Source organism: Callorhinus ursinus, unplaced genomic scaffold (assembly GCF_003265705.2).
Source record: "Callorhinus ursinus isolate GAN/ISIS: 27379988/994484 unplaced genomic scaffold, GSC_fseal_2.0 scaffold30, whole genome shotgun sequence".
Lineage (NCBI taxonomy): Eukaryota > Metazoa > Chordata > Mammalia > Carnivora > Otariidae > Callorhinus > Callorhinus ursinus.
The window spans coordinates 11,539,893-11,565,737 of NW_027397092.1; the positions used below are offsets into that span (position 1 = coordinate 11,539,893).

The 25,845-nt window shown below is 49.1% G+C and overlaps 1 protein-coding gene across 4 annotated transcripts in view; it reads right to left on the minus strand.

Moving 5' to 3' along the window:
* Positions 1 to 10,287: 10,287 nt before the first annotated feature.
* The window catches only part of MARCHF3 (membrane associated ring-CH-type finger 3), a 131,789-nt gene continuing 116,231 nt past the window's right edge, over positions 10,288 to 25,845 (minus strand). For all 4 annotated transcript variants that reach the window (XM_025860972.2, XM_025860970.2, XM_025860974.2 and 1 more), the window contains 2 exons: positions 17,809 to 18,018; positions 10,288 to 11,239 (listed from right to left, as the gene is read on the minus strand). In XM_025860972.2, coding sequence (XP_025716757.1) covers positions 11,081 to 11,239; positions 17,809 to 18,018 — 369 coding nt within the window. In that variant the 3' untranslated portion in view covers positions 10,288 to 11,080. The remainder of the gene's footprint in view (positions 11,240 to 17,808; positions 18,019 to 25,845) is intronic.

Consider the following 25,845-nt stretch of genomic DNA (forward strand, 5'->3'; position numbering starts at 1 on the left):
AAAGTCACAGTTGCCTCCTTTCTGTGAATGGAGAGGGGGAACAGGGAGCCTGTGGGTAGCCCGCGGGGCCCCATCCTGCCCTGCCGAGCCCATCCCTGCTGGGGCAAACGTGGGGTCCCTAGGAGTCAGGGAGCCAGACGGGGTGACCCTGGATGTTGGAACAAGAAAAGACCTAACTTCAACATCATTGTTTTTCTTTCCAGTGACATCTGGCCCAGCTTCCTGCTCTACAGAGCAGAGGTAAAGTAGCTGAATGGAGCTGGGGTACCAGAGCCAAGGGTTGGGGGGGGGGCTCCTTCCATGCCCTGTGCCCACAGCAATAGCAGGGCTCCAAGAAGGACTTTTCGAGAGGCGCTGGTGGCAGCCAGTATGGACTTGCCCTGACTCTTGGCCCCCCTTGCCGCCTTCCCCGCTCCACCCCAGAAGTGCTGAAGAAGTGGGAGGGGGGGTGGCGAATCTCAGGAAAGAGAAGGCACAGACCAAGGAACACTCAGGCTACAGAGCTGTGGGGGCAAGGAGCCCATAGCCACAGCTGGGGGACAGCTGGGGGTGTTGTGTCCTCTCCTCTCTCGCGTATGGTACGTCTAGATGGATCACGGCCTGCTTCGTCACCTCCCAGAAGACAGCGCCAGCCCTGTGCCACCAGCTCGGTGGGGTGACGTCAGGGCGGCCGTGCGTCCGTGCTGGGCCTGTAGCTGCGTGTGACTTTCCGTGCAGGCCGCTCTGCCAGCCACACGGAGCTTCCCCCGCTCCGTGCTCAGAAGGCATGCGGCTTGCAATCCAGGCAGCTCCACACGGTCAAAATGCAGGCATGAGAACACGGTGGTCGGGACGGGGGTGTGGGGATGCTCCCCGAGGGGCACGGTCACCTGCTGAGGTGGGGCAGGGGAGAGTTGCGAGTCCAGTGGCGGCGCAGAGCATCTCCCACCCTCTCCGCTCCCCTCGCTGTGGGTGCACACCTGTAGCCAAGAGTGAAGACGCCCAGGGGAACGTGCGATCGCAGGAGAAAATAATGAGCGGTGAAATAAGGTGGTAGAATTCTGACCCAAGATTACCGTAAAATAAGTATAAATGGAGAGGGGCGCCTGGGTGGCTCCGTTATTAAATGTCTGCCTTCGGCTCAGGGCATGGTCCCAGGGTCCTGGGATCGAGCCCCACATCGGGCTCTCCGCTCAGCCAGTAGCCTGCTTCTCCCTCTCCCTCTGCTCCTTCCTCCTCTTGTGCTCTCTCTCTCTCTAATAAATAAATAAAATGTTTAAAAAAATGCAAATGGAGAAACCCACCAATTCAAAGATAAGAGATTTTCAGATTAAAAAAATATTTAGCGGTATGTTATCTACAGGAGACATAAAGGAATACAGAAATGTTTAATATTAATTCAGACAAAAGAATTTTAAAATGTCAAGATGGACAAACACAATATTAGAATATTATACTTTGGTAAGAGGAACAATCTATTTAAGAAGAGATAATGATAAAGATAAATCTGTAAATATTGCCGCAGGTACCTAACGCAGCTATCAACAGGATTAAGAGGAGAAATAAATAAATCAGCAATTGTAATCAGAAAGGTTCTGTGCCCTTCTCAGAAACTGACAGACCAAGCATGAAAAAAAGAAACGTTAAGAAGACAGATGTAGGGGCGCCTGGGTGGCTCAGTTGGTGAAGCGACTGCCTTCGGCTCAGGTCATGATCCTAGAGTCCTGGGATCGAGTCCCACATCGGGCTCCCTGCTCAGCAGGGAGTCTGCTTCTCCCTCTGACCCTCTTCCCTCTCGTGCTCTCTATCTCTCATTCTCTCTCTCTCAAATAAACAAAATCTTTAAAAAAAAAAAGAAGACAGATGTAAACAATTATTACACTGTAGATTATTTATTTATATATAGGTACATGTATACACATTTACAAAAATCAACCATGTACTAAGCCACAAAAAATGCCACAATTTCAAAGAATCCACATCATTGAAGCCATAATGTAATAGTAACTGAAATACAAAAACAAAAGAAGAACACTCCTCACCCCGTGCTTGTTTGCTGAGAACTCATTTATTAGTGACTGTTACATCATTTAGTAGTGACTGGGGATAAAGAAAGGAACATAAGAGAAAAAATACTTATAACTGGGGGCACCTGGGCGGTGCAGTCGGTTAAGCGTCTGCCTTCGGCTCAGGTCATGATCCTGGGGTCCTGGGATCGAGCCCCTCATCGGGCTCCCTGCTCCGCGGGGAGTCTGCTTCTCCTTCTCCCTCTGCCCCTGCTTGCGCTCTCTCTCTCTCTCTCTCTCTTGCTCACTCTCTCAAATAAATAAATAAACTCTTTTAAAAAAGACAAATTTATCTTCTAAAAAAATACTTAGAACTGACATTTAAACATTAAAAATGTCCAAAAATTGTGGGAGAGGAAGTAGTACCTCCAGGAGAATTTATAGCTTTAAATCATTTATCCAAAAACAAAGACAGAAAAAGACTGAAGCAAGAAGGAATTAAAACACAAAAACACAAAAGAAGGAAAGCCTTAATAATGGTAAGGCTAAACTCAAGGAAGCTGAGGACAAAGAGAATGAGAGAAAGAGAAGATTAAGAAAATTCTAAACTTATTCTTTAAAAAGATGAATGAAATGCACTATTAATTCCGACTGGTTCGGGGGCGCCTGGGTGGCTCAGTCGGTCGTGTCTGACTTGATCTTGGCTCTGGTCTTGATATTAGGGTCGTGGAGTTCAAGCCCTGGGCTGGGCTCCGTGTTAGGCGCAGAGCCTACTTTAAAACAACAACAACAACAACAACAACAACAACAAACAGAGGTCAGACTAGCTAGACAAAAGAATAAAAAAGAAGGTGGAAATAAAACACACTGGATGAAGAAGGAAATCAGTAGTGAGTGAGTGAAGGTGAGGACCGTCCACGGGCTGCACCAGAGTCTGACTGGCATGAGGCGGTGTCCCCACAGAGGGGCAGCCCGGCGTGGCATGTCAGAGCTGGAGAAAGGTGACGGGGACATCTCCACAGGGGAGGAGGGGATGTCTGTAGAGACAAGAGACTGGTTGCTTGCAGAGAGATTGATTACGTAGGTAAATAAAGGGCAAAAAAGTCAGGTTTCTCATGGTAGGGGAGGAAGCTATAAATATGGCAATGGAAAAACAATGTTGAACTCTGTGGCATTGGATTGGAATTGGTGCTGTTGGTGGGAACTCTTTATTTTATATATATATATATATATATATATATATGGAGAGGGATACACAAAATCTTAAGTAAGGATCCAGGATTGAAAGTACAGTTTAACAGTAGCATCTCTTACTGCACGGATGAAAGTAGAAATTCACACAAATTTCTCAATTTTGTTACTGGTAATTATATTTATTATTACTAATTCAATTTGGTGTATTTTTAAAAAGATTTATTTATTTTAGAGAGAGGAAGAGAACGAGAGAGCACACACACACATTAGGGGGAGGGTCAGAGGGGGAGAATCTCAAGCAGACTCTGTGCTGAGCGTGGAGCCTGACATGGGGCTCGATCTTACAACCCTGAGATCGTGACTTGAGCCGAAATCAAGAGTCAAGACGCTTAACGGGCTGAGCCACCTAGGCATCCTCTCAATTTGGTGTTTAAAATAATGATGTAAAAACTCACAAAGTACTAGAAATAGAAAGGAAACAGAATAACTCAATAAAATTATATAAGAAAAACATATAGCGAATATCCGTGGTGGAGAAACTCTGACCCCTTTTTAAGATGAACCCAGCAAGTGCGCCTACTGTCGTCGCTGCTGTGGGAGAGTCAAAAAGGCCTGGCATTGCACCTGGCCAGGAAAGAGCAGGCTTAGAAAGGAATCGGCAACCTTTAAGAACTAACACAGGGTTCAGCAAAGGTGTTAGTGCAGGATAACAAGTGTTCTTATACCAGCGCTAGCCAACGAGAAAACAGAATAGAAAATAAGATACCATTTACAATAGCAACACAACTATTAGGTATTTAGGAATTAAACTAGCAAGGGACACAAGAATTTTATTGACAATGGCTCAAACTCTATTTCAGGACACTGAGAACCCTTAAATAAATGGTGTTATCCTATTTTCATCATATGAGATGGCTAAAAATTGTAAAGAGGGCAATTTTCGTGAAATTAATGTATAAGTTCACCACGGTTCCAATCAAAATTCCATCAGGACCTTTTAAACAAGTTAACAAAAACTGTTCTAAAATTTATGCACAAGAATTAAAAGCTTGTCTATAAATAACTGAGTCAGTTTTGGAAAAAAAAAAAAAAAGAGTGAAATTGGCAGGGGATAGGGTTGCTCATTCCACTACATCCCGAGCGTTGGGATGAAGCCTCAGTGAGAAAAACAGTGAGGTGATGCAGGGATACAGATGGGGGCTGTGGAAACAGACCCGTGTCTACAGGGAGCTGGGTGTAGGATACAGGTGACGGCCCGGGCGAATGACGGAAGCGGAGATTGTTTCCTCGATGGTGATGGAAAATTTAGGGAGATGAGGTTGGATCCCTGTCTTATGTCAGGGGCACAGGTGCACTCCAGAGAGATCAAAAACCTAAGGGGGGTACATGAAACTATAGAGGCAGAAATTCTGAGAGACTGTCTTTGTGGTTTGGGAATGAAAAAGGACTTCTTATATTTCAATAAGATCCCCCATCAGAGCACCTGACAGCAACCAGATTTGGTGAAGTCCAGCTGAAGGATTTCTGTTCAACGAAGGACACCAGGGACACAGTTAGGAGGGTGTTGACCCAATGACAAAGGGCAGCTCATCAAGCTGAGTGAGAGACTAAGGAGGGGAAGATGGCCGACCCAGGAAGAAAAATGAGAAGTGTACAAGTGATGTCAGATTGGCCAAAAATGAGCAAATAAAGAAGAGCTAGCTAATGGAGAAAGGGCAAAACTCAGCCAAGGGGAGTGTCTAGCGTGCTGCAGTCCTTCTGGAGAACCACGCAAACTTAGTGAAGTTCACTATATCACCGTCCTATAGCCCAGCGTCCTTTCCCACTCGTGGTTACTACTAGTCCAGATGATCTCTCCAGCGGGAGGGTGCCCGCCAGGGTCCTGTTGGCTGCGTCAGAGAGTTGGAGGTAACATGAAGGGAACAGAGAAGTGAAACGGAATCCCAAGCACCGTTAGGAGCACGGACCCAGACACAGGCAGCAACATAGATCTTAAAAATGTAGTGTTATGTGGGCTGTGGGGTGGGGAAAGAATGAGATTTACGGCACAATCACTTTAAAAAACGATTTATTTATTTTTTATTTATTTGAGAAAGAGAGCGAGCGAGCGAGCACGTGCATGCACAGGGGGGAGGGGCAGAGGGAGAGGAAGAGAGAAACTCAAGCCCACTCTGCCCTGAGCCAGGAGCCTGAGGAGGGGCTGGATCCCATGACCCTAAGACCACGAACTGAGCCAAAACCAAGAGTCCCACGTGCTTCACCGACTGCGCCACCCAGGGGCCCCTAGCATAATCACTTTTATGTAAATTAAGACATCTGCTCACAAAACAGTATGTTTCGCAAATATATATATATTTGTAAATACAAATATTATATTATATATATATATTCAGTTTATGTATCAAGCCTGTTAGAGTGGGTGCCTCAGGAAGGGCCACGATGAGAGTGGAGAGCAGGGATGAAGGGGGGACTACTCAAACTAGAAGCTGAGAGGCATCACAGCGTAGTGGTCGAGGGCATGGACTCCAGAGCCTGGGTCCCATTCCCAGGTCTGCCCCTTACCAGCTCTGTCGCTTTGGGCAAGTCTCTTAACCTCTCAGGTTAAGCTTCCCCGGCTATTAAAAGAGTTTTGGTAGCTAATCTGCAAAGACGGCCCCATACAATTCTGCCCCTCCCATCAGGGGGCGGGGACGTGTCACTGCTTTGACCAATAGGATGCGAGGAAGGCACCACGGGCCCTTCCAAGCCCAAGCGTGACTCAGGACAGAAGCTTCTTCCCTCTTGGAGTCCTGAGCTGCCACGGGAGAGAGGGGCCCTCGAAGCCGAGATGCCAGGTGGAGACACAAGGCCACGGGAGGAGCACTCGACCCATCTGAGTGTCTGAGACGGCCAAGTGCGCCCAGAAGACGCACTGCCCACGGACTGCCCAGCTGAGCCCTAGCCAACTCAGGGAACAGCGAAATGCAATGAAATGGTTGCTTTTGGGGTGGTATGTTAGGCAGCAATAGATGAGGTCGTTTTCAAAGTGCTGCCTAGCGCATGGCTCATGGGAAGTGTCTGGCTCTATGTATGTACTGGTGGAATAAAGCAGAAGGACCCATAGAGGCTGACGGTGATAGAAGTTGTCAGGGATCAGATGCAGGATTAACTCAGTTCTTTGCATATGATAAAATAAAACCTCTGACGGGGTCCATATATTCCTTTCCTAAACAGGGTGGCTTTGGACCCGGTAGGTGAAAAGTATGTCCGAAAAGGAGTGTTTCTCAAAAGCAGCAGGGCTCCGTGGCTGGTCTCCTTGTATTGTCTTTGTGCACAGACTTCAGAGCCTCTGAGAAGGCACTAGATGTATGAGCTCCGTGACTCATGAGTCCCTCATTTCTGGGAATACAGACAACTGATAGACTATATTTGTTTTCCTCTGTAGCACTAGATCCAGAACGGGCAAAAAAAAAAAAAAAATTTTTTTTTTTTTTAAATCTGGGATGAATTCTCAATTAGCCATAGCTCCAGTGTCAGGAAATGCAAGGGTAACTGAAATCTACGCATGATTCAAAGATCTCAATCAAGTCAGTAATTTCAACCTCCAGAAGGATCTCTTGCTGTTCTTTTTATTCCAAGCACAGTGTGCTCAATAAATATCTGTTGATTATTTAAAATCAGTCCCTCTTCTTTCTGAAAAGGATTTTAAACTATCTGTGTATGGTCCTTCAGATCATTTATGAAAGTCCTTTGTCAGGCCCCAAGCTGGGGCAGAATAATGCAGACATCAGCCACGGTGAGTGGAAGGAAGGGGAGGGAGGGTCCCTGTCATTCGCGCATCCACTCCTGGGAGCTAAACCTTACAAATCTTACAGGGATTGTCCGAGGTAGGCACTGCCCCCATTTTACAGAGGCAAAAAACTGAGGCTTGGATAGGTGAGCTCCCTTGTCCAGGGTAGAACCGGGCTGGTTCTCTCCCACGCTAGTGCACTGGGAAGCAGAGAGATGGAATCACCGCACAACAGCTGAACAACAAGGGGAAGGTGGTAAACTCCTGGGTGCTGAGAGCTTTGTAAAGCCAAAGAAAGGTGGACTGTAGGACATACTGGCCCATGCATTTCTGCCCGTGCATTCCGACCCATTTTGGCAAGGGCGCGCAACTGCCCAGCCATTGCTTTGGAGTGCCCATTTCTCCTCGCTCCAAACCTCTGCGGCCCCAGGCCTCTTGTGGCAGCCTGCGGGTCCGTAGACCCTCCCCGGGCCTGGCCAAGGCCGGGTGATGTCCAGCCAGGTGCATCCCAGTCCCCGCCTCTGGTCCTAAAATGATCCTGAGCCCCGTCCCTACCCACAGGCCCACCTGCTCTCCCACGAATGGCTCCAGAATCACAACCTACACATCTCCTCCAGCCCGAGAGCTTAGAGCTGCGTGGCTCATCTTCCGGTAGCTTCTGGGAACATTCTGGATCAGAGAGGAAAGGAAGCATGTGCTGATTTCCTTTCCCAGGTCTCTCCTCCCTGGTGAGAGCAGACTGAGGGTGAAGTTTCTGTGCAGGTCACGCCGCTCCGTCAGCTGGGCAGCGTGCCAGGGAAGGGGGAGACAGCCCCGGGCCGCCGAGCCGGGGCCAGGAGGGGAACAAAGAGGCCCGGGGAGGACGTGGAACCTCCAGCTGGCCACTGGCCAAAGTGCGGGGAGGCAGGCTGCCGTTTTACTCCCATTTCCTCCTTCGGCTCCTCTGTGCCCGCAGATGAGCTACTTCCGCTAAAGATGACATAACTGTGAGGACAGCCCAGCTGAGAGGGACAGACCACGGATGGCGCTCAGGCACAGGGAAGGGGGCCAGGCCACGAAAGACAAATACAAGTCACTTCCAAGTCGCGCCATTCATTTCTCCTTTATTGGATTTTCCAGCTCATCTGAGCTTCTGCTCAGTCCTCTGAGCTGTAGAATTTGTGCAAACGTTCCGGGTTCTCTGGAGCCCCCAGATGAGAACACAGAGGCACGTGGGGGCACGCGCGCGCGCACACACACACACACACATACACACACACACACACACACACGCGGCAGGCAAGAGCTTGCTGGGCTTGTTCGGTTGTCCCTTTCTCCCTCCGGCTTCACTGTGACACGTGTTTGTCTCTGCCGAATATCCGCAAGGGAAGTGGTTCGGTTAGGATACAGCCTGGAGCGGGGGAGAGCTGGCCGTGGGAGTTGATGGAAGGGAAATGGCGAACCCCCGGCGTCCTTCACCCGCCCCTCCTCCTTCCTTTCCCTGCTTCATTCTCGAGTTTGAAGCAGAGGTTCAAGCCTGGCCGAGCCGCTGGGTGAGGGTTTGGCGCCTCTGCACGGGTTAGCAAGAGGCACCCTTCTTCTTGGGCGAGTGCAGCCTGGCTTGGCGACAGACACAGGGCCTGGACTGTGGCCCCCACCTGGCCCCTGCCTCTTGGCTGGTGCCTCATGGTGCACATACTGTCGTTCCTTGCACTCCCTAGCCTTGAACGACGTCAGGGTTCAAGAGCCAAGAAGGGATGAAGAACTTCATTAGCATCTCAGATGTGTCCTGGTGCTGATGGAGCTCAGAGTCTCGCATGAGGAGGACCCGAGCTGGTGGCCTGAGACAGGTGGCACCGAGGCTACTCTTGGCTGCCTGGAGCGTCCTGCCCCCCCCCCCCGGCCCCACCTTGCAACTGACTCCTCGCGTGTGGACTCTGCTTTATTTCCCAGGGTGGGGATGCAAATATGGGGAAAGAGGTGTGGCACAGACCCAGTACCCACGTGCCGACCTTCCCAGCACAGGGGCCCCAGAGAGCTGCCGAGAGCTGCCGGGCACCTGTCTGCCTTCGTTATTTTGAGTCCCTATGTCTCGTCTCATGAACCAAGACAGCAGGCATTCCCTTGCAGCCGACTCAACAGGAAATGATCCCGGGGGGGATCTCCCACTTCCTTCATTCATGGAAGAAGCCGAGAGGATAAAGGCTACGGTCCTCCCATGAATGCTTGTGCCCTTCCACTGAGAGGTGTCACCGGTTAACCTGACAGCTCAGGGACCCAGGCTGGGGGGATGTTATTTCTCAATGTCATTCACAAGCCGCCAAGTGGACGCCCCCCGCCCCTGGCTTTGGAAATTTAATGTGTGAGAGCTGCATGCAGCCAGTGGTGTCCACATTTTAAAAAGGTCGATTGAGAAACGGTGGATGGTGGTACAGCTAAGGGCAGCCTGGAGGGTGAAGGGGGCGGAGGAAACAGTGGGGCTGAGGCGTCTATTAGGGGAATGGAGCCCCGAAGGGAAGCGTGGTGGGGAGGGCATCTATTGTCACCAGCCATAAAGCACATCTGAGTTTCATCTGTTTCCCTCCGCCTGCTGCATGGGGAGCAGTCTGTGAATGGGGGGCTCGGCAGGCAGAGCTTGATCAACCTGCAGCCGAGAATCCTTACCCTCCTCGCTGCCTGGTCCTTTGCATTTTCTGCTCTCCCACTTGGGGAGCATAAGGCAGACGCTGGAGTGATATTCAGAATGTGGGTCATGTTCTAGAAATCCATATTTGAAGCATTCCCCAATGCTGGGCTCCGCCTTCTCCTCCCGGGGCGTGTGGGTGGGTGGCAGGCGGGCAGACAGGGGAGCCAGCAAGTCCTTTCCTCGGGTGACCCATGTGCCCCCTGGTTTCAGCGGGACGCAAATGCGGGGTGCAGGCTAGACCCTTTCCACTGTGATGGATAAAAGAGGGACATGAAGCCCTTAGGAAAGGTCTCGTTCAGCCTGTGAAAGAATATTCTCGTGGTTCTGGGAAGGCACTGTGTGGGACTCATTTTTTTCTTTTTTAAACCAGACAAAGGGGCTGTAGTCTGCTAGGACATGCTTCTTGCCACATCTACCTGTCAAGCTAGAAATCCGATAGAGCAATGGGACTGCTGATTGATATGCAAAACAGGTCCAGGGTTCCTAGAAATGTCTAATGATCCTCTGAGGTTCCTTGCGAATGCAGAATTAAGACATGAACTACATGGGATGGGAATAAGAACACCAACCTTTTTACTTGCTCTTTTTTTTTTTCTTTTAAAAATCTACTTTGGGGAAACTTCACCGGTTTTATAATTTCAAAAAAAAAAAAAAGAATATTGCAGTCAATGGGGTTTGTCTTTCACACACTGGATATTTATTATTAGAAAATAGTTTTTATCAGCCGGCAGTACCAAACAAGTTGAAAGGAGCGTGCTTCTCACCATAATTTTTTTTTTCCTCCTTAATGAAATTTAAATAAACAGCTCACTGTCGGGAGAGTCGCCACGCCTTTTTTTTTTTTTTCCCCTTTAAAAACGGAATAAATGAAGTTTAGTACAAAACGTCCTTCAGATATGCCTTGTTCTGCAGTTGTTATGCTGTCCCCTTGAGTAAGAGAGATGGAGATGGAAAAAGACCACTCAGGTTATCAAATTACCCCAAAGAATCTACAGTAGAAACCAGGAAACAAATACACTCACCCAAAACCAAACCCGTCCAAACCAAGAAACCAGTTTTAACATTGGCTTTTCCATGGTGATTATCATCTGACTTTAATATATATCTATATCTATATATATATATTTGAAATAGTAATAAAAAAGGAAGCATTGAATTGCATCTTTAGCAGGACAACCTTCCTCATCTGTCAAAGAGGTGTTGGGGAAACGCCGTAGAGTATCTGCTCAGTAAGCACGTTTGGCAACCCAGCAAGGATCACGTGATCGCAGCATCCATGATTCCACGTGAAACCGCCTTTGCTTTCTTTGGGGTCGAGTCCGTTGCTCGGGGCGCGGTGCTGCCACAGCTCTGGATGTCCCGAGACCCACGGCTTCAGGAAGGGTTTGGGGGTGGCTCAGTGCATGGCCCCAGGGCAGAAACGTCCGGAACCCCAAACGGCGAGTCAACCAACCAGCCACACGGACGTCAGACAATGGTCTCCTTTGAGTTCCTCTTGACAGAGTGGAGGCCCAGCAGGGACTGCTGGTTAGAAGGGACGCTGACAGACTTTGGGACAAGGAGAATCACTCTCTGATTGGTCCGACGCCATTCGTTGTACAATCGACAGTGGTACCTAAATGACACCTGGGGTCAGGAGAGGAAACAGAAGGGAGGGTTTCAGGTCAGCGGAAGCCAATAATCAATCCAAGAAACAAACAGGTCATTGAAAACAGCTCCGAATAGCTGGCGGCAGGAAAGCGAGGCAAGTCCCCCCACCGCCCCGGGCCACACCTCGCCGGCCGGCCGCTGAGTGTTGGGAGATAGGCACCGACCAGAGAACACCCCTGTCTGAACAGGGGCAGGGCTCCCGGGGTGGCTTCCTTTCTTCCCCCTCAGAGTGGAAACAATTAGGATATGACTAGGAAATGAGGTTCCTTCAGAGGCTGGATTTAGTTTGGGGATAGTAGCGTTTGGGGCCCAAAGCATCAGTTGTGAAGCAGGTTGGCTACAGACAGCCAGGCAGAGTAGGTACGGCGCTAACCTGGGCCATGTGTCTTTCTGGTCCTCAGCTTCCTCTCTGTTAAATGAGAAGGATGCTTGGGTGTCATGTCCCCTCCTGCAGGTTGGACACTGCACAATTCAACATTCAGACTGCCTATGACAGGAAGGGTACCCTTCAAATTGTGCCATGCACAACTCCTACAACGGTACCAGCGGGGCCCCGATAGGTGAGCCCCGACTGCCTGCAGCTCCAGCGTTCTATGGCTTCCGGTGGGATAAGCTTCGGCATGGGCACCAAGTCCCTGGATAAATTCTTCCTGGGCCTCAGCGTGGGGTAGGATCCACTTCCCTGGGCACCTGCAGTGCCTCGTGCCTACCTCAGCATGGCATCAAGTGCTCCGTACGTCAGTGTATTTGTGTCTCTCTCTCCCTGCTCCAGAAGCATCTCGACAGCAGGGCTTGGGTTGTATTCATCACTGCATGCCCAGCGCCCATCATGTGCCTGGCACTTAGGGAGTCGCTCGGTAGAGTTTGCTGAGTGAATAAATATCCTCCGCTTTCTGATTGCAACCCTGTTTCAGATTTAAGCCTCTCTTATATAACCTACAACATTATGAGCAGTAAACTGATGGCCAATGGTGGCTTAACTGTGCCGACAAGGACTTGCTTCTCCTGTAAATATGCTGGAATGAGATCCATCTGTCGTTCGTTTTCGAGAAGGCTGGCCTGGATGGACTGCCCGGGAAATTCAGAGTCTGTACTTCTGAAGATGCACAGACTGTCTTGAAAAATGGGGAAAGGTTCCAGTTTGAGAGCATGCAGATAACTAGGTAGGTGCTGGGAAGGAAGGTGCCTGTGAGCTTAGGCTGACAGATGACCCGGCATGGGCTGTTTAATCACCTGGGGTGGGTGTTACTGGGCTGACCCCAGGACAGGGTCCCTGGTGGTCACAGAGAGAGGGCTGTCCCCATGGTTGGAACTCAGCATTTCTGGAAGCAGAGGAGAGCACAGGCCCTGGATCAGAAAGGGCTTATTGGTCCTCTGGCAGGATCATGCAATTCAAGGCCGCTAGCTTAAATTTCCGAGGCTAGAGAGCAGATGCCACAGGCTGAGTGCCAGAGATTTGGGTATGAAAATATAAGCTTTTAAACTCACACAGATGTGCTTTTCTCCACAAGGCCCTGAACATTGCCAAAGTGGATCAGGTTTGGGTTGTATTTTTTTTTCCCCAAGCTTGATTCTCGTGTGTCGATTCTGTCCCGCTACTGCTTGGTGCTCCTCACGGAATGTGGGCGAGGCAGCAGGGAAAGCCTGCCGCCCGGGGCCAAGAGCGGGGAAAAGAGTGGAAGGCAGACTCGTACTAATGAGGAGCTTTGGCAGTCCAAGAAGACAGGAATCTGGAGATCTTCTAGGAAGGCTGGGTTTCAAATCAAGAGACGCTTCGTCTGTGTGTTCAGGAGCTGTGTGCGCTGGACCTCCGGGTAGGCCTAGAAGTGGCCGCGGGTGCACGCAGGGGGCGCCTTCTCCAGCGCTCTCAGGCCCGGACCCCAGGCCTGTGTCCCCATCCTCTGCCTAGTGGCTCCGTGACGCTGGGAGGGTTGCTTGCCACCCCCAAGCGTCTGTTTCCTTGTCAGCAAAACCTGAAGAGTGGTGTCTGAGAGCACACAGAAAGCACTCAGCACCGTGCCTCACACACGGTAGTGTTCTAGGCCTGTTATTTTTTTTTTTATTTTTTATTTTTTAAGATTTTATTTATTTGAGAGAGAGAGAATGACAGATAGAAAGCACGAGAGGGAAGAGGGTCAGAGGGAGAAGCAGACTCCCCGCCGAGCAGGGAGCCCGATGCGGGACTCGATCCCGGGACTCCAGGATCATGACCTGAGCCGAAGGCAGTCGCTTAACCAACTGAGCCACCCAGGCGCCCTAGGCCTGTTATTTTTGATGCGTTAAATACAGAAAAGAAGACAGGTTTGTGGATGCTCCTTCTTAGACACAGAGGAAGTGGGAGGACAAGAAAAAAAAAGCGCTGTTTCGCTTGCTCTCGGAGTGGCTGTGGGTCAGCCGCTGGCTGTTATCACCCGGGAGCTTGTTAGAACATCAGCATTCGGGGCTCCGCCCAGACCTAAGGAATCAGAGCGTGCATGTTAATGAGATCCCCAGGTGATTCGCAGATCCGTGCAAGCCCGAGAAGGCTGCTGCTGACAACCCCGGGAGTCAACGACTTAGCTGGTCTCCTGGTTCCTTGGCCAGGAGGCTCGAAAATCAGCCCATCAGCCCGCTTGTTCAGACAAACAAACGAGGTCTTATTATGCATTTCATCTGTCTTAATTGCCGTTAACCATCACAGTCTGCAGGCAAATTCAATCAATGAAAAGAAAGCATCAGATGAAGATGACTCCTTATTGGGGAAAATCAAGGAACTCGGGCCTAATGCAGACGGGACCTCAGGTTTGCAAATGCCCTGGGCTAATGCTGAGCCTGGGCCAGGAGCTCCAAGACACTCCCTTCCCGCAGTGGAACAGAATAGGAAAAAAGGAGGGTTGACTTAGAGGACTAAAAAGGCAGCGAGGGAAGAATAAACAACAAACCAAAAAGAAGCTAGGACAATTGTAACGTTGGGAACTTGGTTTAGATATTTCTTAGATGTCCCCAGGGGGAGAGGCAGAGGGTGGGAGAGGGAGAATCTGAAGCAGACTCCACGCCTAGCACGGGGCCCGACACGGGGCTCGATCTCATGACTCTTGAGATCAAGACCCGAGCCGAAATCAGGACTTGGATGCCTAACAGACTGAGCCACCCAGGCGCTCCTTAAATGTCTGTGTTATGGAGAGAAGAGGAAGAAAGAGCACAGGGCCACTATTCTAAAAATGTTTCTTTTGGGATGGTTTTCTTGAGGTGTATTCATTTCTTCATTCAAAGGATATTAACGTGGGCAAGATCCACAAAGAGCTGTAGCCACGTGGATGGGGCAAGGAAGGATTACATTAGCATCCCCCTGTCCCTGGCAGGGAGGTGACGGGCTGTGGCCTAAGGTCTGCTGTAAAGTCATAGCAGGGGGTGGGAAATCGCATTACCTATTTTTTATTCTGCCCTTTCTCTCTGGAGGTTATGGTGTGATCGAGGCCTACTGATGGGGCCAGGGCCTCGTCTTCCCAGAAACTGGGCCCAGTTCCCCGATCTCTGGCTACACCGAGCAGGTGGGCTGTGTGTGAGCAAATGGGCCTCAGAGAAGGACCGGACACGGGGTCACCCTCAACACCCTCAGGCCACCGCGGGCCGTGTGGGCTGTGGCTCAGCCAGCGTGCACACGGTGACCCTCGTTGGGCAGCGTCCTCCCAGAGGTCTCCCGACTTTATAAGGAGACTTCAGACAACTACCCCATGGGGCTGGGAGTCAGCCAGAGGAAACAGGTCGCTCCTTCATTCCATTCCGGGCCTTAACCAGTTTCCATGCTGGGTGCTGGTTGTTGCCTCGGTGATGTAGTGAACGCAGGGTCTCCCTGCAGCACGGCACCCCGGTCCCCTCACCTGTCAGCATGAGGCTAATTATAAGTGCCACCCTAGGTGACTTCTTAGTGCCGATGATGTCTGTCCCTGGACCTCAAATGGTTTGTGATGTGGGCAGGGATGTTTCCAGGGCACCCCTCCCTGGGCTCGCGGGTCCCAGATGCAGGCTTCCACACGGCAGGTTCCAGAAGGCCCAGTTCCCCGGAGGGCAGCAGGGCTGGGCGTAGACTGCAGAGGTGCGATGAGGTGGGGCTGTGTGTCCCCCTTCCCAGCGCCCGCGGCGGGGCCCCGCCAGGAAGGCTGGGACTGACACCGTGTTTGTTTATCTAAGACATTTTCACAGCATATTCTCCGGGAGCCTGACAGCTTGTTTACAATGGGTTTCTGCCGGAGGGCACTTTCCAAGTGCTGTCAGCTTCTGAGTTACGGCTCCTGCCAGGGCGGCTCAATACAGCATTTATCTGGGAGGGACTTAGCCCGGATTCAGGAACCTCTGGCGCAGGGCCTCCGCAGCGCAGTGTCCACACCCGGCAGAGGGGAGAATGCCTTCCCTCCCCTCCAGCAGCGTTGCCTCTTGTAGCCGGCTGGGCGTCCAGAGGAAGAAAGCCCCATGCCTATATTGGGTGCTCTAATAAACGTTCCTGAAGGTACCCCACCTAGTCCTTACGGGTAGCCCAGTGACCCAAGGGCTGTCACCGTTCCTTCACTTTCTGCATAAGGGTAAGGCTGATCAGAGAGGTGAAGTTCAGAGTGACACAGCTCTTAGGATGCTAAATCTTGGGTCCGACCGCAGGGCCTTTGGATTCTAATGCATGCGCTTTCCACTGCACGGCCCTGCCTCTTGGAAATGTTTCTGGAATGAAGTATGTTCTCAGTCTCCTGAAAGAGCCCACTCCAGGCACCCTTCCCGCCCAAGCCCCCTTTCATCTGAGATGGGAGATGAAACAGGATCACATCCGCTTTCCCCGACGAAATCTTTCCCTTTCTTCCTCCCCCGGCCACCTTTTCCTCTTTCCTAAGAGGTGAACGTACGCTTTACAAAGCAGGTTTTCCTTTTAAAAGGCCTTGAATTGGTTTGAAAGCCCAACACTTAGGTTTACATCTTCAACCACCCTTCATCCTCCACACACGTCTAAGAAAAATCATAGACTAGCAAACCTGTAAACATGGTAAGAACTGACAGTTATTTTCCAGAGAACTTTCCTCGGGTGCTCTCTCCTTTCTGTCCCTAAGCAGCAGGGAGGCTGGCGGGATGGGCACTGCTGTCGTCCCCACTTTACGGACACGGATGCTGAGGGTCAGAGCTGTGGACTGACTTTTCCAAGCTGGTGCAGTTGACCGGGAGTTAGTGCTAAAGGTGATTTGATTTCTTATTCTAACCCTCTTCCCGTTCCCACTGCCTTGTGACGTGTGAGTCCGCTTCATTGCTTGATTCACAGTGAATCGGGACCCACTTGGGCAGCAGACTTTTAAAGGAGGCAGTCATACTTCTGCTGGTGGTGGGGCGTCATGAGGCTGGGAGCAGAATGCCTAAATCCACCAGGGGACTCGGAGAGAGTTCGAAGCATCAGAACGCCCCATCTTTACCAAGGCTGGAGCCACGTCCCTCTTACTGAGACTGACGTGTGTCTCTACTTACCCCCTGAGCCTCCCCCCACCCCCAGAGGAGGTACAGAGCTGAAGAGTCACAGGACGAACAAGAGGGAAATGAGCTGGGCAGGGGAGGGTTATGGTCGGCCGGGGAGGAAGGGGCACGTGTGAGTGAGCGCTAGAAGCTTCCACATGCTGACACTGTGCCACGGGGTAAGAGAATGGTACCTCTGGACAGGAAACACATATTAAGTAACCATGGCACGTGCTCAGATTAGAAATGAGCAGGCACAGCAGAGTCATGCCAGGAAGCAGGGTGCCCGGTTTCTGAAATGAGTCTAGAGGGGGGTGACCTTCTTCCCCGCAGCTCCCAGAGGGAAACAGAAAGTGAGATCAACGCTGTGCCAACCGCTGCCCAAGCACTCAACTCTCTTCAGGAGTTAAGTGAATGAAAACAACAACAACAACAACAACAACAACAACAAACCCAGACGGTTTTAAGAATCCTGCCTCCTATACAGCAGGAACGCTTACTGGGAAATGGGTTTCTTTGGTGGCGGCTTCTCAGCTAGATAAATTGGCCTTTTTATGGGCAGTGGAGTCAATATCCCAACACACAGAATAATCATCCGGCAAAACACAGCCCCACGTCCAGCCAAGACTTTAGGCTGTGTCCGGGAGTAAGAAGAAAAGAACCAGCAGCAGGACAGTGACAGCCACAGTGGCCAAGTGCATCATTCCTAATCCGCTACCATCCCAGCGAAAGTGGGGAACATAAACCAGAGAAAGAAAACGCCGTGCCTCGTCGCGGATGGCATCCCAGAACCCTGGAGGAGGGAAATGGCTCTGACTGATGGGCTCTCAGGAGCGGGGGCTTTTTCTTTCCTTCACCGGCTCTTCCCAGCAGCACACCCGCGCGGACACGCGCCCGCGCCCGCGCCCGCACATCCACGCGCATGCACGCGCGGTCACCACCCCCGTCCCGCGCCCCGGCCAGCACCTGCAGATCTGCCTTCCGCCGGGCAAGCGGGCCTGTGGGGGAAGGGGAAGGCTGCACCAGCTGGGGGGCTGCCGGCTCCAGTTACCCCGAGCCCCCGGCCCGGGGGCCATACTTACTAGTGTCCAAAAGAGGTAAATAGTGAAGAGTGCCACAGTGAGTGCAATCAGTCCGACGGCCTCCAGCCGACTACTAAAGTGCAGGTGGTCCACGGCGCCCCGCAGGCAGAGCCAGCCCGAGATCGTGGCCAGCGGCGTAATGAACAAGAAGCACACCATGTCTCCAAACAGGGTCCGCTTCTCATGCTGGGGGCCCGGGTTTCGGAGCCACTGGCGGGGGGAGAGGGGGAGACGGAGAAAAGCAAGGTCAAGGTTAGAGGCCGGCGTGGAGCGGAGACACAGCCCTCTCGAGGCTGCCTCTGTCTTCCGAAACGGGACACGGGCGCTTCGGACCTGTTCTGAGATCACAGGGAAGCATTAAGGGCTCATTTCCATATCCCGCCCCACTGGATAACAGTGATTATTGATAATACTTTAACATGACGACAGTGACGATGATGATAAAAATCGTGATTTTAAAAAGTGTCTTTGCTGTTTTTGAAAACAGTTCAGAGGTTATTATTTTGAACACTGACCCTACGGGAAGATAGGATATTATTTCCAGAAGGTAAGAGTTGAGATTCGAGAAGTGCTGGCCAAAGGCTTCCAGTGTCTTGACCCGGGGAATGTCTGCAGGAAGGGGTTAACTCAGCAGGCCTGGGTTGCTCAAACCGTGCACGTTCCCCAGAAAGACCCGTTTTCAAGATTGGCTCTTTGGAGGTGAGCTCCGAGTCCTTGCAATATTTTGCCTTTTATGAGTGTCTCTGTATGCCTGAGGCCCTGGGCCGTATGGTAAGAGTATGAGGAAATCATTTATGCCAACAATGTGATTTATGCTGAACACCTATGTTCACTGTGGGGGGCTGGTGTCTGAGGAGCCCGGGGCAGACAGGCAGGCGCTGCATGCCTATGTGACTGACCCCAATAAACACCCTGGACACCAAGGCTTGGGGTGATAATACTTGGTATGTGTTGTCACAAATTGTTGCTGGAAAAATTAAGCAGATTTGTGTGACATTACTTGGAGGGGACACCTGGGAGCTTGTGCCTGGTTTCTCCTGAACTTTACCCCCTGGACCCTTTCCCTCTGCTGATTTCACTTGGTATCCTTTTGCTGTTATAAACTGTAACCATGAGGAAAAGAACTTTTCTGATTCCTGTGAGGCCTTCTAGTCAATCATAGGAGCCCAAGGGTGGTTTTGGGGATCCCCCACAGACTGAGACTCATGTGACTCCATGGACTCAGTAATGCCCCTCCTTGTGTTAGGTCCCTGACATCCTAACTGTATTGCCCAATTTTCGGGGCTGAACTAGCCCCAAAAAGGGTAGTGAAAACTTTGTGCTTGTTGAAAGACCAGTCATGAGAATTCCTACAGGATGGGAAACAGAGTTGCTGTGCTCCCACTTAGGGAATTGCTGAAAGCTGCTGAAATGTTTTCCATAATCCATTCTGGGGAAAGTCGTGCTTACATATTGGTGTTGGTGCATAACGGTAATGAGGCCTGGGGGCTCTTCTTCAGATTAGCACTGCAACTTGTCTCCCAACACTCCCATCCCACTATCCCATGTAGTACTAGCGGAGGCCAAAGGGTTCGGAGGAGGGGCTCAAGCACAGCTGATGGGGTGGGAAGAGACGCGGGCTAAGTGTCTTCCATCTTGTCCCATAAGCAAATGGGGGCTTCGCGGTGCCGTGGCTGGCCCCGGAATGGGAGAATTACGGGCCGCTGAGCAGACACTCCCGGTGGCCAGGGCTGAGTTTCCCGCACAAGCATTGGTGGGAGGGAAAGGAGCGTGACAGGGGACACAGGACGGGGTGGTGCACAGTGGAGGGTGAAGGGGAGACCATGTTCCAGGGCAGGAAGAAGAGGCAGAAAGAAGAGCTGAGGAAAGGGCAAGCGAGATGAGGACAAAGCAGCGGAAGGGCCAGCAGAAGCCTCGGGGAGTGAGCAGAAGAGACAGGAGGTAAAAGGCAGGGAGGAGGTTTTCCGGGAGGTGCCCGGCCTTGAGTGTCTGACTGAGGCAAACGTTAAGTGACCCGCAGTGCCTAGCACACCACTTTCCAGGGACCACCCACCTTACAAGTGTGCGGTGAGGCTGGAGGACGTCAACCTCAGCTCAAAAATGGGCCCGAGTAAATAGATCATGGGGAGATGACTTGTCTCTGAATAGAAATAAAGCAATAGAAAAATTTCACAGAAATACCTAAGTGATCAAGTGCAAAGGACAGTGACCCTGCCACACGTTGTCATGTTACCCCACACATCTCAGCAGCTTCAAAGAAATTCAACAAGCTCTTATTAATTAACATTTTCTTGCCTGAATACTGGGACTATCACTATGACGGGGAGAGTAGAAATCGGGCGTGATTCTCCTAACTTTATGGAGGCTCAGCAAGGTTAAATGATTGCTTCATGTGATTTAGGGGTCAAAGTGAGGAGAAGACTCAGATTTCTCTACTTTTGCTCAGATGTCCTATCTGTAAAATATTAGAAAAATATTAAAATTACAAGATGTTCAGAAATCCAGATCCTTAAACAATGTTACCCAAATTGCAGCAACCTGATTGCTCTTGCAGACTTGCCCTGGAAAGAGATCTGGAACCCTGGCCTACCTTTCTCTGTGTCCTCGCTTGCCGGAACATAGTAGATTCTCAATAAATATGCAACAGATGTAAGCAGACAAGCTGAACCTCCTGGCAAAGACTTTTCCCAATTCCTTCTGCTGGAGAATTCTGAATACATTTTATGAAAATTAATTTAGTATTTTATTTATCTATGTGGCCCTTGAAATGACTCAGGTGTGGAAGGAAGTAATTACAAATCATTGGTTATCTCGGTCTGGTGTAAGATAAATCACAAAGGCGAGATTAGCATTACTACTGGTTCCCAGTTTCTCATTTTCTAATTGTTCGTTGATTTTCTGTATTCCTGAAAAATTTCCAGGCCTTTTTATATGTACATGATCATCTAATATCTGGATTCTGCACATTATTAACTATATATATATATGTATTTTTTTGGCTTAGCTTACTCTTTATGTTATTTACTCCTGGGTCATATTTGCATATGAAATCATTTGTGTTTTTTGTTTGTTTGTTTTTCAAGTAAGCTCTAAGCCCAGTGTGGGGCTTGAACTCACAACTCTGAGATCACTAGTTGCATTCTCTACTGACTGAGCCAGCCAGGTGTCCCAGGTATGAATAGGTAGTATTATGTTAAATAGGTAGTATTATGTTAAAATCTGTGACTTCTTCAGAACCCCAAGTGTTATTTTTCTCTTACACAAATGCAGGTCCCACAAACAAGACCACTGGCAGTATCTGTTGATGAATAAAAAAAATTGCTCTTTGCCAAAGTATCCAAATAAGTTGATATGTATCAGGGATATTTACACAAGCAGAGTTTATAACCGAGAAAGTCTGATTACACCTCAAATTTCTAGTGAAAGGGGACTGTCTAAATATATTACAGAATTTATTTAGAATACCATAGAGTAATTTCAAATGATAATGTACATATTATATTTACTGCCATGATATATTGCTGAGCAGGAGGAGAGTTCTACTGGACAGAATGTATAGTACGATCCTGTATAGGTAATGATGTATTTACAAGCACATAGACATTTACACCTACATAGATGGAGTGGATTTACATAGACAAAGACCAGAAGGATTCCTAGCAAAATAGCGGCTACTCTTGGTGGTGGAATCATGAGTGGTCTTTAATTTTTTTTGCTTTGTATGTATTTTCTTGCTTTTCTCAAATGAACATGGATTACCCGTGTAAATAAATATATATTTATTAGTTGTGTACAAAACATCGGGAGAGAGAGCAAGGGACGCTGAGAGATAAGGAGAGAAGAGGGAACTGGGGAGGGAGGTGTCCAGCTAGTGCTTTGTGAACTACAGCAGGAAAAAAAAAACACAAAAAAACAGTACTGAGCTATGGGACAAGCTCAGGGCTAGAAAGTTGAGTTTATTATGCACCATCTCATTGAGGCCTTGCAATAACGCTGTGAAGCACGTGCTCACATTATCCCCATTTTACAGATGCGGACACAGGGGAGAAGAGAGTTTACTAATTCACCTAAGGATAGACGGCAAGTGGGTAGTAGAGCTGGGATTCAAGCCAGCCTCACTTTGCTGTTTCTTGCTTTCCATATTTACATTTTATTTCTGCACCAAATGACACGTGTGTGTGTGTGTGTGTGTGTGTGTGCGCGCACACACACACACACTAGATTTCTGGCAAATTTTCAGCTAGGTGGGATATAGTAAGTCCTGCTGTTTTGCTGGTTCAGCAGATAGCTGAAGGATTGGCTGGCCAGGATGTTATGGTAATTTTAAAAAATATTCTTAGGCTACTAGTCTGTTGTATGTTAATTCTTTTACCACATCACAATGAGGTCTAATGTCTGGGCTTTAATCTCAGAGACATTTTGGCCTAATTCATAATAGACAAAAGGTTGATCTCAATTATTGTTCAATTCGATTTTTTGCTCTTATGCCTTGTGCCTCTCTAATCAGTTATACTTACTATACATAGAATATTAGACCTATTCTTTAGTAGCATCTTCATTTCTCATATTTGTAATACAGAGGAGGCTGGGGCAGAATGGCAGGTTGGTTTGTGTGTCCATCCTGCCACCTGACCTGAGGTGGACACTTTATATCACTCGAATCTCACACATCAGGCATTTACAATGTTCAGTAATGACAGTAGCTTATGTTTACTCAGACGTTATGATATGCAAAGCACTATCTTTATGCCACGTGAAGTAACTGATTTACTCTGAAAGAGTAACCTTTGAAAGAGTTTCAATAACCTTTGAAAGAGGTACCACTATTATCACCAGCATTTTATAGTTAGGGAAACTGAGGCACAGAGCAGTGAAACGACTTATAAAAGATTGGCCTTGGCTTTGATCCATGTTGTCTAGCTCCAAAGACGGTGCTCCAAAATAATCTATTCTATCATCATTCTTAGTTAAAAAAAAAAAAAAAAGGCAGTGGGTGGTGAGGCCATGAAGTGGGTAGAAGGAGGCGCATACCTTCAATGTGTTTATTGGTGTAAGAAGGTCCCCTGGGTGCCTGATACTAATTTATCCTGCCACACTTGTGGACAGCTTTTGCAGCTAGAATACCGTTCTTGAAGGGGCTTTAGTTTAACATTAGTCTTCTGCTTAGACTTGGTGGTTAGCTGTGCTTTAAAAGCCGAGGTTGATGCTTGAGAATACTAATTTGTGTGGCATCTCTCACCTGGCCAGCTCACCCACGCGGCGGCCAGGGGATCTGTCGGCAAGCCGGGCACCCTTCCTGCCTTCTGTTCTCTGGTTCCATCAGAAACATAAAGCACAGAGACTGTGCTATTGAGAGCCCTGGCAGTGAGCTGCCTATTTCTCTGTGGTGATCTCATTCCAATCACTAACCCGCTCCCAAACCAGGAGACTGATCTGATGTTGGAAATAGGTACAAAAACCAACCCAACAGTCTAAACAAAACAGACCCCCCCGCCCATGGCAATCAGCACCATAGGGCCAGAAGACAGCAGAGGAAATGTAAGCAGCATTCCTCCAGCGACACAGAGTCATTCACCGGCCCTAAGTGTAACATCCAAGGTGTGCTGGGCACCAGTGATGCCTTCCAAGGTGGACTAACTGTGGGTTCAGATCTAATTAGAGTGTCAATTTGTTAAGTCCCTTACTCAGGGGGTAGGGGTGAAGGGGGTGCAGAGTTCTAGGACATTAGATTCTGTCTCCCAGGCTCCGAGCTAATCGGCTTAAATGCTCAAGGTAGACAGGACCGCGTGCAGGTCAGTTTGTACTGGAGCCAGATTAGACTCTGGTGGCTAATCATTCCCCATGAATCTCCTTAATGAGAAACCATCATGAGAACGGAAGAAACTGACAGAAGGGGTGACAACTGATAGAACCGTCACAAATTTATGGAGAGGAAAAGGAAAAAGAAGGCAAGGTCGCACCATGGTTTCTCAATGGCTTTATCTGCTTGAGTGTCTCCTGTTAATCTGGCACTTGGCAGAGTTATTAACCAAGGGCTTACCTTCCTTGGCATGGGTCTTATTTTCGAAGCCCAACTCATTTCACACTAAGCTGTCCGCTTGCCCAGGGAACTGAAAGGTCAAAGGGGCAGTGTGGTGATCAGACAGATATGTGACAGATCAGACAGGTATGTGACAGGTCCTTTGCATGATCGAGAGATTATGATGAAACATGAAAATCATGCATTTCCATTCACTTGAGACACAACAGAGAACAAAACCAAACTCCTACTGATGTTTTAAATCCCTGAACTCCAGTCTGTTGGTGAATTTTCAGGACAGCTGAAGTTGCCCAGAAAGAAATTCTGATTCTGGGGGAGCTGAAGGAGATGCTTGCTCTGGATATCCATTTAACCAGGATTGCAGAAACACATCTCAAATGAAAACTTCACAGAGGATTTGCTCGTGATCCTAAAATGTCCTTTTCTCCAGCCTTGGCCTCCCTCCAAAGCTCCAGATGTGCGTATTCAACAGCCCACTCAACATCCCCACTTAGATGACTAACAGACGACTTAAACTCAATCTGTCCGAAACAGAACTCTTGATTTAGCACATACTTTTTTCCACGTCTCCTCCATCTCAGTGAATGACATCACCACCGACCCAGTTGCTCAGCCGGCCCTTTCTTTTCTGTCTTACACGCCATACCTCGCCTATCGGCACCACCTTCAATTGGTATCTGGAATCTCGGTGCTTCCTTCCACATCCATGGCTGCCATCCCTGGGCCATGATCATCTCGTCCGTGGGAGGCAATAGCCTCCCTGCTTCCACTCTGGTTTCCCAACGGTCTGGCTCCAAAATCAGTTGGGTTAATTTGAACATCCATCCATCAGAGCATGTTGCTCCTTTGCTTAAGGCTCTCTAATGGTCAGAATCAAGTCCGTACTCTTCACCTAGGACTACAAGACCAGATCTCACACCTGCCTACCTCTCTGACCATGTCTTCTACTCTCTCTCCCACTTCATGTCCAACCTTCACCTGTACCTGTTCCCATACGGGGCAGGGGGGGGGCAGGCTTTGCCCAGATTCTTGCATGGTTGGCTCCTTCTGATCATTTAGGTCTCAGCTCAAGTGGTACCTTCGCGTTGCAAACACTCCTTGTGCCTACAAACAGTGCTTGGCTACATTTTCTACAGAGCGCAAGACACTCTCTGAAAAGATGCTCTTTGTCTCTTCACTTGCTTATATCTTGCTCCCTACTTCATTGAGAGCTCTGTGATGACAGGGACTTCATTTCCCGTTCGTCCTTGTATGCTTCCATCTAAGAGCAGGGCTGGAGCACAGTCGATGCGTTTAATGAAAATGAATGAATAAACATCTGGATGCCACTAGCCCTGACCGGAAAATTGATTGGAGAGGAGACACTTTTGTTGGTGGGTAGACCTCAGGTCCTGAAGTTCACTGCATTTAGCCTTGTGGAGTAGATATCCTTATGTATCCCTCTTTTTAGGTTTCCAAGAGAAATATCTACACGTTATTTTGTTACTACAAGGTGAAAAACCTGTAGTTTCTGTTCAAGTGTTTTTTTTTTTTTTTAAGAGGTAAATAATTGTGGAATGCCATCTGTTTTTCCACAGGTCATGAAACAGCATGAGAAATCCAGTAAATCATTCAAGGTCCTTTGTACTGTTTTTGTCACAATTACCATTTCTTTTTTTTCTACCTGAAAACTACGTTGAACTATACGAGAAAGGGACAATGTCACATGTCCATTTAAAAATTATACAACTCAGGTTCAACCAAAAATATGCACTGAGTGCCTGTTATATGCCAGATATTTTCACAGAATTTCATAACAGCAGGTGGTGTTATTATTCCCACCTTGAATTCCCTCTTAAGCCCCAGTGAGGTTAAGGTACTTGTTCAAGGTTACATGGTAGAGGAGCCAGGGTTTGAGATCTCCAGCCTACTGTTCTTTCAACTCTTTCCCTCAGCTTGCTTTTGCACTACATTGAGTCCTACAAAATTTTTTTTTCTTAAAAAAATTTTTTTTTGAT